Source organism: Schistocerca serialis, chromosome 1 (assembly GCF_023864345.2).
Source record: "Schistocerca serialis cubense isolate TAMUIC-IGC-003099 chromosome 1, iqSchSeri2.2, whole genome shotgun sequence".
Classification (NCBI taxonomy): Eukaryota; Metazoa; Arthropoda; class Insecta; order Orthoptera; family Acrididae; genus Schistocerca; species Schistocerca serialis.
Window position 1 is genome coordinate 127,384,772 of NC_064638.1, and position 15,488 is coordinate 127,400,259.

General features: G+C 43.0%; 1 protein-coding gene across 1 annotated transcript; it reads right to left on the reverse strand.

Annotated features, from left to right (window-relative positions):
* Positions 1–1,210: 1,210 nt before the first annotated feature.
* LOC126463989 (cuticle protein 67-like) lies at positions 1,211–7,791 on the reverse strand. Its single transcript, XM_050096201.1, has 2 exons — positions 7,741–7,791; positions 1,211–1,779 (listed from the first exon to the last, which is right to left on the reverse strand). The coding sequence occupies exons 1-2, from the start codon at positions 7,747–7,749 to the stop codon at positions 1,291–1,293; spliced, it is 498 nt and encodes a 165-aa protein (XP_049952158.1). The 5' UTR covers positions 7,750–7,791; the 3' UTR covers positions 1,211–1,290.
* Between the last annotated feature and the right edge of the window lie 7,697 nt (positions 7,792–15,488).

Sequence of the window (15,488 nt, forward strand, 5' to 3'; positions counted from 1 at the left end):
CTCGGCCAATTTAGGTTAGAAAAATGCGGAATTTGTTGTGGGGGAATCGTGAAATATTCCCGCTTTGGCCCCTATGGCTCTACAAAATCCCGATAGGTGGCGACGCTAAACGTAACCTTCAAAATGGCGTCTGTAACGCAGGTGCGTTCAAAACAGAGAACTGTCATTGGGTTTCTTTTGCCAAAAAACCAGAGCGTCGCAGTTATTCATGGGCGCTTGCAAAATGTCTGCGGAGCTCTGTCAATGAACAAAAGCACGGTGGGTCGTTGGGAGAGGCGTCTGCCGTCATCGCACGAGGTCGCGCAATCCTATCCGATCTCCGACGTGCCGGCTGCCATCACTCGGCTGTGACTCCTGCACTGTTGGAATGTGCGGACCCACCCATTGGAAGTGATTGACGGCTCACAACCAGACACCTCGCTGCACAAATCGATGTCTGTGCACCCGAGAGAAGCTCACAAAACTTCACTAAACTGTTTTTCATCCACCCTACAGCCCCGACTTCGCACCTTCCGACTTCCATCCGTTTGGCCCACAGAAAGATTCACTCCGAGGGAAGCAGTACGTGGTTGCTGGGGAGGTTATTGCTCCACCAAGATCTTGCCTCCGACATCGGCCAGTGTAGTGGTACCAAGTGTGCATACAGACCCTCACAGTAAGTTGGCGTAATGCTGTTGCACTGAGTGGAGATTATGTTGAAAAATGTGGTTTTCTACGCAAAACAGTGGAGAACAAGTGTATTGGAATCCTAAGTAAATCCAACTTGCTTTCATAAAAAAAGTTTTGCTTTAGTTCTTCAGTGCCACTCGAACTAGATAGACGTTTCATGTTCTTTTCATGTTGCTTCTTGTTTCAATACAAAGCTAAAACTAAACCCCTTCTGAATAGGCCTCGGAAACCCCAACGGTACCGACTGACCGCCGTATCACCCATAGCCGACAGGTGTCACTGTATATGGATATGGGACTCATGTGGTTAGCACACCACTCTCCCAGCTATTGTGTTTTCGTGACCGGAACCGCTGCTTCTCAGTCAAGCAGTTCCTCAATTAACCTCACAAGGGCTCAGTATATTATTTCAATACAATTACCTTAAACCTTTACGATCTTGACTTCTGCCCCGCCCTTTAAATATACTGCTTGTTCTCCCCAGTAGCGAGTTTTGTGGAGTCTATGAAAGGAGATAATAAATATCAATAAGAGCCAGACTGTTACGATTCGAAAGATTTATTTACATGAAGCACGGAATAAATACAGTCAGAAATGAGATGGTAGTATGGTGACAGGCTGTCTACCAGGCGTAAGACAGAGCAGGGGCGCTGTAGGACAGGTGGGCGACGGCGGGGGCGGCGGAGTAGGCTACTCCCAGCAGACCGTGGGCGGCGACGGCGGGAGCGGCGTAGGCGGCGGGGGCGGCGTAGGCGCGTGCGTAGGCAGGGGCGGCGTAGGCGGCAGGGGCGGCGTAGGCGCGTGCGTAAGCAGGGGCGGCGTAGGACACAGCAGGGGCGGCCACGTGGGCGACGGCGTCGTTGCTGACGCGCACGTCAGACTTGGTGACGCTGGAGTAGGGGGTGTCGATGGTCTTGGAGTAGGTGGACACCTGTCCCAGGTTGCCGTAGCTCCTCAGGATGTTGGAGTGCTGGGAGGTGATGGCCGCGGGGGCGACGGCGTGGGCGCCGTAGGCGGCGTAGGCGGGGGCGCCGTAGGCCACGGCGGGGGCGGCGTAGCCTCCCAGGTAGCCGGCGTTGGCGACAGCCAGGACGGTGGCGAGAACCAGGAACTGTAAAAGGGACATTGCTGTTGGTAATATGCCACAAGGCACAATGGTTTCAACGTTATTTCGGACATCATTATGTAAACTCTCAGCATCTAAAAGATCAAACAAAGGAATATGGGCCCATGTGATACCTCGTACTGCTCGTGCTGTTCCTTGTTAACCAACCCTAAGAGGAAACAGTAATTTCCTCTACAAGTCTAATACAGGATATACTGTACTCATATTTCAGTGTCTTAACATTTCATTGTGTGTACCTAAATCTCAGACTATTTAGGCTGACTTTTTTTTATACCTAGTGAGATCAGTGTTAAAAGGATATCTTGGCAAACCCAACTTACCAGAGTAATTTGATAATTTCTCAAAAGGTAACTTTCATTTTCTGCAAATTACTAATTATGTAATTATGTGTACAATACTGACCACAGTACATCTAATGCAATTGTGTGTACTCAAGATATGATCTGAACTATAAAAGGATAAGACCTCTGGTACTGAAAGTAATTGTACAGGATTCTAATCTGACTTTGAAATACGCCCATGAGATGCAATATTCTCCAAGTTAAGGACTGTAGTATGATGTAATGAAAGATTTCTTCTCAGCATAGGAATCAGCTAAAGGAATTGTAGCCCAATAATCCAGTTTCTGCAATTCCACTCCAAGGCGTAATATCGGTGACATCGTTGGAGATGTTAAGTTCAGAGTTCATACCGGTACTTCATTTGCGAGTGAGATTGCTACTCGTAGATTTTACGAGTATTTCCCCTTTTGAAGACATCGTAGGTAATCTTCAGATGCAGTGCAAATTTGGTGTACTATTTTAGGCAACAATGTGCACTCTTGTTTGTAAATAGCATTGTTTCCTGTTACATGGCAAAATGTGCTACGCAACAAATTGCTCTGATAGCTTGCTGTACTGAGTAATACATGTTAAGTCTGTCAGCATATGTTTACATCGATGCATAAGATAAGACGTAGAAGTCTGTGGAAGTTTATGAGTGAGAGAAGAACAATATCAGAACAAGCGACAAATCTGTAGTTCATGAATACCACGAGAAATAGTTCACAAATATACCTTGTTCCGTCTACTTATGTGCGATCGTTTTACGAACATCTCAAGATACGGTACTTGCTTTCGTAATCGTGATGTTTTTTAACGATAAGGACAGTATGAGAAAGCTGGGAAGGCGAATGTTGTACACCTTCATGTTGATGAATGTGCTAGCGGTCTGGCGTATAAGCTAAAGTAGCAGGTTCGAATCCTGCCTCGGGCATGGATGTGTGTGATGTTCTTAGGTTAGTTAGGCTTAAGTAGTTTTAAGTCTAGGGAACAGATGACCTCATATGTTAAGTCCCATAGTGCTTAGAGCCATTTTGAATCTGACGTATATAAGTACCTTTGATTGACATTTAAATCTGCATAAAAACTACGCTATTCACTGTAGGGTGCAAGGCGGAGGGTGTCTCGTAACAAAGTTAGCGATTCCATATCCTGTTCCGATCGCGAGTTGAACAATGTCAGTACGCCACTGCACATTCCCTAATTGTTATCTTATTCTCATTATACCTAAGCGAGACAAACAGTGACTTCACTAGAATGGTCGCACAGACTTCCTCGAATAATGTTTCTCTAAATATTTATACAATGTGATGCGCTTAAGATATTTACCGTTAATCTCGTACTCGGACACTACCGTGTTCTTTCTCGTTAGAGGCGTTATCTTAATTTTATTCACAGAGAGCTGACATTCATCACACAAAGCGGAAGTTTGATCAAAGCACTGGAGACACGATTTGAAATGAATCCATTATTCGCCTAATCTAAAATAACACACAAATTAGAAGTTACAAATGAGTTAGCAAACGCACCAAAAGTATTGTTATGTTTACCTAGAACTCCAAATTCTCGAATAACTCTCCTTATCACAGAAGCGAGTGTCTACAGTTTTGTGTTTGTCGTGAAAGGGAGAGCACTTACTCTTTACGAGAGATTGAAAGTGCTTAGAAAAAGCACTTTCAGTCCAAAGGTGGACAGTCTTCAGACCGTATTCCAAAATGGATTTGTGGTGGCGGATCCACAGAACAGGAACTGCAGAAGCCTCCAGATACTGTCAACTGGCAGCTGACAGCATCAGGAGATTTCCGCAGTTCCTGTTCTGTGGATCCGTCTCCACAAATCAGCTTTGGAGTACAGTCTAAAGATGGAAGACGGTCCTTAGAACGGGCCACCAATAAATGTGATTTCGCGATTTACAAGGCTTTCCTAAGTACAGTTGTGAAACTGATCGCTGTTTTCCCAAAATGTTTTCGAAAACATGTGAGCGATTGAAAATGTTTTCTATCACGTGAGCTTCAAGAATCGCCTGGAAGCTCCAAAAAGTGCGTGAAAGATCGAACAGTTCCGAGATGACTAACACAGGAAAAAGTGAACCGCTGCAACCTGTCTGGCAAAGACACAAGTAAATGCGGTTTAGTTTTTTTACCACAAAGAGAGACGCCTTAATGTCGGTAAATCCCAACTCTGGAAGAAAGAAAGATGCACATAGTGTGGGTGGAGGGGGCAGAAGTGAATACAGCACGGAAAAGTATTTGTTCTTGAACAAATCCCTCAGTTATTCTGTGATTCTTCATCAGAAACCTGCCCCTAGTAGAATCCTGATTCAAGGACAGTAGCGTATGCGCCAAAGGAGAAAAAGCCCCTGAAAAAGCAATAAATCGACACCATCGTGATACATTTGTCAACTGGCTACTACTGTTATGCCTCAGAGTACGAACGCAGAGAATTACCAAGGCAATATCGCTCACGCGTCTCTCTTGCACGGTCCTAAGACATATTCGAAGTTGAAACACGTCGTTCCCTCCATGAGCTACCTAAAAAAAAAAGCGAAACTGACATTGGGTTTGCTCCAATCAATCGTAATAGAACCCTCTCAGTACACAAAAACGATTTATCAGATAGGATCAGCATCACTATAATCCACAGAGTGGCCGTCCATTGGTTAGCGCTGCTGTCTCAAGATCCTTGCAATACCGGGTTCGATTTCTGGCGAGGATGGTGATATTTTCTGCTCAGAGACTGGGCGTTTTGCAGTTGTCACAATCATTTTATCATCATTGACGCACAAGTAACCGGAGTGACGTCAAATAGAAAGACTTGCTCTAGGCAGCAGTACAATCCCAGGCGGGGTCTCTCAACAAGTATATCATATAATAGTTCCCCCTCCCCCCTCCCCCCTCCCCCTCCGACCAGTAATGCCATAAGATCGTGCATTCTTTTTGTTTCTTGCAGCAGTATATTTAGACAAAGTGATTAGTGCTCAAAGTCGGTATTAAGTCCCATCGTGTTTTAGAGGCAATACTGAGAACCGATGTGAAAGATCACGTAAAGTCTGTGTTGGTGACGGCGAATGGAAGACTTAGATTTATTTGAAGGTGGTTACTGCGCTGCATCTGTAAGGGAAATCGCGTTCAAGACATTCGTTCGAGCAGTTTTAGGGAACGGTTCCAGTGTTCGGCGTTCGGACAATACACATGTAACGAATTGGGAGGCACGCTGCAGGTATTGTAACACATCCTTACAGACCACACGAAAGTGTAAGCGAAATGCTCGGAGAACTTAAATGGGAATTGCTGGAAGAAAGACGACATAGTTCTCCCGAAACCTGTTGGGTAATTTTAGGAAACTTATTTGCATTCGAAGAAGCTTGTCTGTCCAGTATGCTGTCAACATCGAATATCTCGCGTAAGTTCCATAAGAATAAGGAAAGATAGATTAGGTCATATAGACTGCGATTTTTGTCTTCCTCCATAAGCCAACGGAACAGGACAGAAAATATATATTCCTATGAGATACAGACAACGGCCTTGCCACAGTGGATACACCGCTTCCCGTCAGATCACCGAAGTTAAGCGCTGTCGGGTGTGGCCGGCACTTGGATGGGTGACCATCGGGGCCGCCATGCGCTGTTACCATTTTTCAGGGTGCACTCAGCCTCGTGATGCCAATTGAGGAGCTACTCAATAGCGGCTCCGGTCAAAGAAAACCATCATAACGATCGGGAGAATGGTATGCTGACCCCACGCCCCTCCTATCCGCATCCTTTTCTGAGGATGACACGGCGATCAGATGGCCACTTGTGGCCCGAAGACAATGAGATGCCATCCGCTAGCTATTGTCCAGTGGCTGGAGTATACTAGGTAGATGAGCCAATAACTCCCACGCAGAGTGACGGCTACTATATACGTGGTAGATGTGTGTCATTACGCTCTTTCACAGCCGTTGTCACGAGCCATACAGATTTCACCTTTCTGTGAGTTCTCTAAATCGATTTAGGTAAACGTCTGAGTGCTTCCATTCAATAGGGTACCGGCGATTTAGATTTAATTCCCCCCCCTCCCCCCCTCCCTTGTCAAATCTGAGCTGGTGCTCCGGCACTGACCTCCTCGTCGTCTAACGAAGATGAAGCCATAAACACCTTTCTTCGAATTACTAGTCTCGACAATACTCTTCTGTGAGTGTGACGGAGTAAATGGTGTGAAATGCTCCTACATTTCGGTCAGTATTATATGCAACCTTCAGCAGTGTGACTGCGTAGATCTAGGCGTTATTAACTTGATGATGGCCAACCGCAACGGTGACCGAAACAGACAATTAGTACAGTATGCTGTTTAGTATTTCAATTTTGTATATAAGCTTATTTCGGCTTTCGGCTTTATTTTCTTCATCAGTACATCTGCAAACAATAGTATTTGTTTATATTTTACATAATAAATAACTTACAATGTATTTTTTTCACATTGGATATTGTACTCACATCCTGACGTTGTAAACGGACATTTGCCAACTTTGAATAAACTATCACTGCTGTCCATAGTCGCTGGATGTAACACTTTTTTTGAGTAACGTTTTAAAGTTGTTGGATGATGTGATGTTGCACATATATTATAACACGTATTTTGTTATTTTTACAGGCGTAGAAATTCTACTTTGAAGGCTAGGTATTCACTCAAAGATATTTATGTTGTTGCGGGTCGTGTATCTATGGAACTGTTATTGGTGCATTTGTTATCTCCGGTGTTTTGGTTATCCGTTGACCCTATATCAAATTTCACTAAAATGTGTGTGCTTGAAATCGTTTTGTTCATACAGTGTAGCGAGGGGATAACGCTTAGTGTGTATGTATATTCCTCGCAGGTATTCGTGATTTGACTTTGGTATTTTGTGCAGGATCTGTAGCGCGTTTTCAATTTTGTCCGTATTTTTCATTTTTGAGGTGTTACAAAATTTTGGGTTGGTTGTTATTTGTTTCTTTCCTGTGTTATCTGAATCCTACGATGAAATTTCGTCCCGTCTGCCGTACATTAAATTTTGTGCAGTTATTTCAGTTCATTTTCTAAATTTTAGGCTCTAAATGTTTCGGGAGTATGGCTTTTCGTGAACGTAGTTTTGTGCTAATATTTAATGTTCTGAAAGCTAATTTCACGTTTGCGTTTTTTTGGAGTAGGGTGTTTATTTCATCGGAAAGTTTTGCTATATAGATTACAAACACGTCAATAACAGTTCCATAGATACACGACCCGCAACCACATAGATATCTACGAAGATAGTAACTGTTCTCGAAAGAACAGATACCATTGACGACGGTGCAGCTTCTCTTGAATAAATGACAATTAATTGAAAGCCGCAGCTGCCGACAGATGGTGTTGATATACCTCGATGGGGACAACTGAAAATGTGTGCTCGACCGGGACTCGAACCCGGGATCTCCTGCTTACATGGCAGACGCTCTATCCATCTGAGGCCGAAATAAAATATGAAGCAACATACTGTCTTATATTTCTCTGCATAATGTCCTACTGTGACATAGTATATGCTGCAGGTCCCATATTAAAGAAACAAGTGACCAAAACGTAGAGGCGTGATACGACGCGACGCTGTCAGAGTCCCAGGATCGGGCGGTACTCACTTTGTACATGGTGATGGTGAGTGGTCGCTGCGGGTGCGTGTCCTCTGGAGAGCTGGAGTGCTGTGTGCACGGCCAGTGTCGGCGCGCCGTTTTATACCCGCCACCTGAGCCGCCGTCGACGCCCAGCCGGACAAGATTCGCGGAGCCGCCCGTCTCCCCGCACCCCTCCCCCGCCAGTCGCATTTCAATAGCGCCGCCAGGACAGGACCGCCGTTTTCGGACAGGCGGTTATTAGCCGCCACCTGCCGTGTTGTACCGGCCCGCCGGTTGCGTGACGACCACACCACGTCGGTCGGTACTTAAAACCAGGGTCGCCGGGTTTTTTTTTTCTGGACAGAGTTGGGGTTTTACTACGAACCTGACTTTTCTAATCTGCAATCTATATTTTCAAGATGACAGCCCTAAAGTTAGGATTAACATGTTTTGATACAAATTTCTTATATATTACAATTGTTGGATTAAAGGGGACCATTCACCGGAAGCAGAGGCGTAGAGTTGTCGAGAGGCACATACGGACGAAAGAAACCTTCCTAGCTTCGGAGTTATCCTCTGGCGAGCTAGAGTAACACACACACACATACACACACACACACACGAAGTCGGCTAGAGGGAGTGTGTGTGTGTGTGTGTGTGTGTGTGTGTGTGTGTGTGTGTGTGTGTGTGTGTGCGTGCATGAGCCGGCTAGACGGCGTTTATATACAGGGTGTAAACGGTATAAGGCGCCAAAATTATGCAGATGGTACATCTCGGTGTGTTTGACGAAAAAGTCTAATGACATTTTCTTGTATCATGTACTTTATTTTTGTATTATTAAAACCTAATGTTCGTAGGATAGATAGTATACGCATTTCTGTTTACGTACTCAACCGACAGTACACGGCGTACCGAGCTTATTGCCTACAATGACGGGGCGGCCAGAGAAAGTCAACGAGCCGACCGGAGGATTGACATCATTAGACGTGTACAACGACGTGGTGTGATGATCAGGTGGTACCGAAAAAAGGAATGTAAACGGTTTTTGGGTTGTCTAGAATGTGTAATTCGCTTTACGTGAATTGAATACAACCAGTCTGTTTCTCAACAAGTCGATAACGAAGGTCGTAGTAGTAATGACAAGCTAATATCAAACACAATGTATTTTCATAAGTACAAATTCAATCAATCACCAAGTATATATTGTGCATTAATTACAATCAACTGTTTCACCTTTTTACGGCAATGCCATAACGAATACTAAATTCACATTATTTTCCTTCTGTACAATAACATCGTAACGAAAAGAAAACCCATTACTCCGTTTCCTCTTACACCAATACTACAATAAATGTTAGAAATGACCACCATTCGCTTCTGCACATGCCTCATTACGGCGAACCCAGTTTCGTCGCACTCGTTCACACACATGCACATTGGCGTTTATGGTATTGGCAGCATCTAAAATCTTCTGCGTCAATTCGTCCACATTATTTACTGGCTCAGCATAAACAAGTTCCTTCATATGGCCCCAAAAGTAAAAATCCAGTGGATTTAAATCAGGGCTGCGTGCTGGCCATCGACGTGGACCCGAACGCCCGATCCATCGTCCTGGAAATCGACTATCCAAAAATATGCGTACTCTGTGACTAATGTGGGGTGGAGCACCATCGTGGAAGAACCACATGTTATGACGTATGCCTAACGGAATGTCTTCTAACAACGTTGGTAACAATGTTTCCTCTAGAAACGTTCAGTAATAGTTACCAGTCAAACGTGCAGGTAAAACATAGGGCCCAATAACGTAATTATCGAGCATACCCGCCCACACATTGGCGGAAAATCGTCGCTGAAAATGTGTTGCCACTACGTGGCGAGGATTTTGTACACTCCACGTGTGCATCTTATGGGACAAGCTTCATCTGTGAAGAGTTTCTTGTTGACAAAATCATGCTGCGCACTGTGTAACAAACCCCACTCTGAGAATTCACGTCGTAGAGGGAAATCTTGTTCTTCCCATGCTTCTACGCGTTGAATGTGGTAAGGCCACAGACGCTCCTCTTGCAAAGTGCGATGAACGACAGTGTGCGATATACTCACGTGGCGGGCGATGCTTCTAGTACTCTGAGAAGGATCCTCCTGGATGCGGTCCAGAATTCTTTCCTCAGCTTCCAATGTACGATCGGCGCGTTGTGGGCCTCTGCCTTCTGCGCGGGGCAGTAAAGAGCCAGTATCTCTCAATCTAAGGAAATTAAATACGTACTCGTCAGTTGTATTCTGTCATGATGTAACAAAAACGGAAAGCATATCAGAACAGAAGATACGTTTCGCATACGGACGAAAATTTACAAAGGTGCAGGTAACTACTGTACTTTATTAAGATGTAAATGCATAATGATCGCATACAAGTGGAGAATTACAATGACACAAACCTCTGGTGCACAGCAGCAAATGTCTTTCGTGCAGGAAGTCGTCGTTGTGGGAAGCATTCTCGATAAATTCGTACAGCTGCCCTCGCAACACCTCTTGCCTCGCCATAAATTAAATGTATATCGCATAGTTCAGTTATAGTAAATCTCCTTTCCATCCTAACAGTTAACAGAGTTGCAATAACATCAGCACAGGTTACTCGCCTACTGTCGTCGCTCGGTGTATTACAATGACGCAGCCATTCAGGCCGCAGTTGCCTATGTGTTTACGATTTACGTTCAAGATGTCAATACGCGCAGCGGGCAATAACAGGAACCGATTGCTTACGTACGTGCACGGCCAAGTATCTACAATTCCAAATCCATTATCCTGAGACGAACTGTTTTTTTCTGGGACAACGTAGGAAATACGTAAACATGTTACTAGACTTACTTGTCAAGCATTGCGAGATGTGCCATCTGTATAATTTTGGCGCCTTATACCGTTTACACCCTATATATACAGGGTAGTCCATTGATAGTGACCGAGTCAAATATCTCACGAAATAAGCATCAAACGAAAAAAAACTAACAAAAATGAAACTCGTCTATCTTGAAGGGGGAAACCAGATGGCTCTATGATCGGCCCGGTAGATGGCGCTGCCATAGGTCAAACGGATATAAACGTGTTTTTTTTTTAAGTAGGAACCCCCATTTTTTATTACATATTCGTCTAGTACGTAAAGAAATATGAATGTTTCAGATGGACCACTTTTTTCGCTTTGTGATAGATGGCGCTGTGATAGTCACAAACGTATACGTACGTGGTGTCACGTAACACTCCGCCAGTGTGGACGGTATTTGCTTCGTGATACATTACCCGTGTTAAAATGGACCGCTTACCAATTGTGGAAAAGGTCGATACCGTGATGATGTATGGCTATTGTGATCAATATGCCCAACGGGCGTGTACTATGTATGCTGCTCAGCATCCTCGACGACATCATCCAAGTGTCCCGACCGTTCGCCGGATAGTTACGTTATTTAAAGAAACAGGAATTGTTCAGCCACATGTGAAACGTCAACCACAACATGCAACAAACGATGATGGCCAAGTAGGTGTTTTTGCTGCTGTCGCGGCTAATCCGCACATCAGTAGCAGAAAAATTGCGCGGGAATCGGGAATCTCAAAAACGTCGGTGTCGAGAATGCTACACCAACATCGATTGCATCCGTACCATATTTCTATGCACCAGGAATTGCATGGCGACGACTTTGAACGTCGTGTACAGTTCTGCCACTGGGCACAAGAGAAATTACGGGACGATGACAGATTTCTTGCACGCGCTCTATTTAGCGACGAATCGTCATTCACCAACAGCGGTAACGTAAACCGGCATGATATGTACTATTGGGCAACGGAAAATCCACGATGGCTGCGACAAGTGGAACATCAGTGACCTTGGCGGATTAATGTATGGTGCGGCATTATGGGAGGAAGTGTAATTGGTCCCCATTTCATAAATGGCAATCTAAATGGTGCAATGATTGCTGATTTCCTACGTAATGTTCTACTGATGTTACTAGAAGATGTTTCACTGCATGACAGAATGGCGATGTACTTCCAACATGATGGATGTCCGGCACATAGCTCGCGTGCAGTTGAAGCGGTATTGAATAGCATATTTCATGACAAGTGGTTTGGTCGTCGATGCACGTTCACCAGATCTGACGTCCCCGGATTGCTTTCTGTCGCGAAAGTTGAAGGATATTTGCTTCGTGATCCTCCGAGAACGCCTGACAACATGCGTCAGCGCATTGTCAATGCATGTGCGAACATTACGGAAGGCGAACTACTCGCTGTTGGGAGAATGTCGTTACACGTATTGCCAAACGCATTGAGGTTGACAGACATCATTTTGAGCATTTATTCCATTAATGTGGTATTTACAGGTAATCACGCTGTAACAGCATGCGTTCTCAGAAATGATAAGTTCACAAAGGTACATGTATCACATTGGAACAACCGAAATAAATTGTTCAAACGTACCTACGTTCTGTATTTTAATTTAAAAAACCTACCTGTTACCAACTGTTTGTCTAAAATTGTGAGGCATATGTTTGTGACTATTACAGCGCCATCTATCACAAAGTGAAAAAAGTGGTCCAAGTAAAACATTCATATTTCTTTACGTACTACACGAATATGTAATAAAAAATGGGGGTTCCCATTTTAAAAACCGCAGTTGATATCCGTTTGACCTATGGCAGCGCCATCTAGCGGGCCAACTATAGCGCCATCTGGTTTCCCCCTTCAGGCTAGACAAGTTTCGTTCTTTGTTGTTTTTTCGTTTCACACTTATTTCGTGAGACATTTGGCCCGGTCACGATCAATGAACCACCATGTGTTTGTGTGTGTGTGTGTGTGTGTGTGTGTGTGTGTGTGTGTGTGTGTGTGTGTGTGTGTGTGTGAGGTTTACACTAGCTCGTTAGAGGATAACTCCGAAAGCTAGCAAGGTTTCTTCGTTCTGTGTGTGCCTGTCGACAACTTAACGATTCCGTTTTGCAATGAGTGGTTTCCGTTATTCCAAAAGTACTTACATTCTACAATTACTTTCCTACGACAGTAAATTGTTGTTGTTTCTGGCCGAGCTTCGTAGTCTATTGGTAAAATGCGAGCCTAGAGACGGTAAGATCGCAGGATAGGATCGAATCCCTGTCAGACACCGCAGTCTTTCAGTCTGCCTTTATGCTAGCCTTCAACTGTCAATGATGTGAAGATGTGCCAGCAACGATGGTTCGGATCCCATGTTACTCCTTTTTCACCTGAATTATGAGAAACTCACAGATTTCCATTTTTTTGTGGATCACAGCAGTAAATAGTAACAAAACGACAGTGCTTTTTTAATTATAATTTTATTTGCTTTACCCTTTCACAATGATGGTTAATTTTCGTAAGTAAATAATCAAAATGTGTTACAGTGTATGCCCGCACACCCACCGCCGTCGCGACTGCACTGATATCGCTTCGACGTTCCCCACCGGCAGCGGAGCTGATCTCAAAAAGTTTGTGTATATATTGTCCCGGCTAGTTAAGAACCATTCCCTGCCTTGTGGGTCGGGCATGGAACATCTCTGAATCACGTTGTGAATCTAGTCGCTAAACTAGCAGTTGAAAATTGGTCGCGATTTCCAGAGATAATTCATACACTTTCAACCATGATGGATCCAAAGACAGTTTTGATATTTTATTACTCTGGAGTAAGATATCAATTGAGTTCTAGTCTATTTTTGCTAATTTGTTTCCCTGAGTAATTTGATTTAGTTACTTCAGCAGTGTGTATGCATTCGTTGAATCCTGTTAAATATGTTTGTAAAATGTTTATCAGCTTCCTTCAATAACCGTAGAATGTTCACAGATCTTATTGTCAATGTACTAGCTGATTATGAAATTTAGTAAATACTGGGAATTGTAGCGTTGCTCTTGGGGGACGAAAATAAAAAGAATTGTTACATTTTTTTTTAATGTCGAAAAAGTGAATATTTTGGTGGGCCACTTGGCAACAGAATCAGGGATTGATTACACTATTATAATAACATACGTTGAGCATTAAATACTTGAATAAGAGCAGCATATTGATATATATATATGAGATCGGTCGGAAGAAACATTATCATCTCTGTGCATTTTTATAGTCGCGATGTAGTCATACGCGGATCAAAACTAAGGGACCAGAAGATTTATAGACTTTAAAAGAAATGCAACACTACACAAAAAAGTTGGTTCAGAAATAATAGGAAAACGATAATGTTCCTTCTGCCTCATGCTGCGTTCGGCCCATCAGCGTGATCGTAATTTCTGGTGATGAAGTAACACAAAATAATTATCCTTCAGGTAAATAAGGAGATGGAAATCATCAAGGTTAATTAAGCACACTTATCTGTAACACACTTTTTTTTAATGCTACGTACCTTTTCATATTAAATTACAATAGATGACCATTTTGGTTAAATACTTTATACATAACAGTCGAAATATCCTCTTGATGCTCTCTGTTCGTAATCAGTTACAAGAAACTACATGTTTTCTGATTGAAAAAAAATAACAATTAGCATATTCACTCAATATTTTCACATTAAATATAAAATACAGTCGCGGAACGCAGCAAGTCCGAGTCCGCCTTTCATAGAATACAAACAGTAAAAGGTGAGGCACCAAAAGCCTCATTTGTCTTGAAATAACAGAATTCTTTTTTTATATACCATTAATCAATACATGTACATAGAGATTTACAGGCACCGTGCAAGAACGGCAAAGATAAAGAATAATAGACTGTCGCTGCTATGCGATGGTTCATTTCTTTTACTTTACAATTGTTCGATAACTATAGGCCATCAGGCATTTACTATTGAGCGTATATTAATGTTTGTGAGGCGAAAATTACTAATATTACGCTGCCTCCCATGAGGAGTGAAGGAATACCGAAGGTATTACTTTCATCCTCATGCCCATTGTAATTTTCGGGTGTAACATACAGGTTATTAAAAGTTTCATTTCACATTCATTCCATAATAAAAGAATTAACGTTTCAATTTGTAATTACTGACGGTGGATCATTGTGAATTTGTTCTTTGTTTCTATCAGTGTTTGCATGGATTCAGTCTTTCTTGATGATTCTTAAAATTAAGGCTATAAGTACACATATTTACAAAATTTATAAGGAAATAGAGTCACACTTCATTTTTCATCGTTGCAAAAGTAATTTGACTATCACAACTGGTACACAACTTTCTGTTTTGACTGTATTCATTATATTGCCATCGTCTTGTCAATTGATTGGCTTGTCCGTTGTCGCACTGAATTATACATTTATTTTCGTCGCACATACACTATTTATGATAGACTTGGATTGTAGAGCGGCCACTGGTGATGGCTTCGACAAGGAAGTCCATATCTTTCACTTTCAGGGCTCGAGTGTAGCTCTCTGAATTATTTCACATATGAAACAGAAAAAAATATCTTATATTAGAATAGCTTACAAAACTAATTTTATATACATGTGGGATGGGATATAGGAAGGATCGGATCCTTTGGCGTATTTTCTTGTGCTTATTTTCATTCGTATCGTGACCTCTCGTTAAAGTTTACATTCCAACAGTGTTCGGAGGTGAACTTATTTCTGTGTACAATCAGTCATTATACTACGCTAAGTTCTCTATCTTAGAGTCTCGCAGAAGGTTTATGATACATACCAAAATGTTTTCAGTACTGTATGTGAATGTTTTTGCTACAGAATATAGCGCACAGCAACTGCTGTTGGCGGTTGAACGTTTACATTATTTCGTCACATGGTGGCTGTCCGCCTC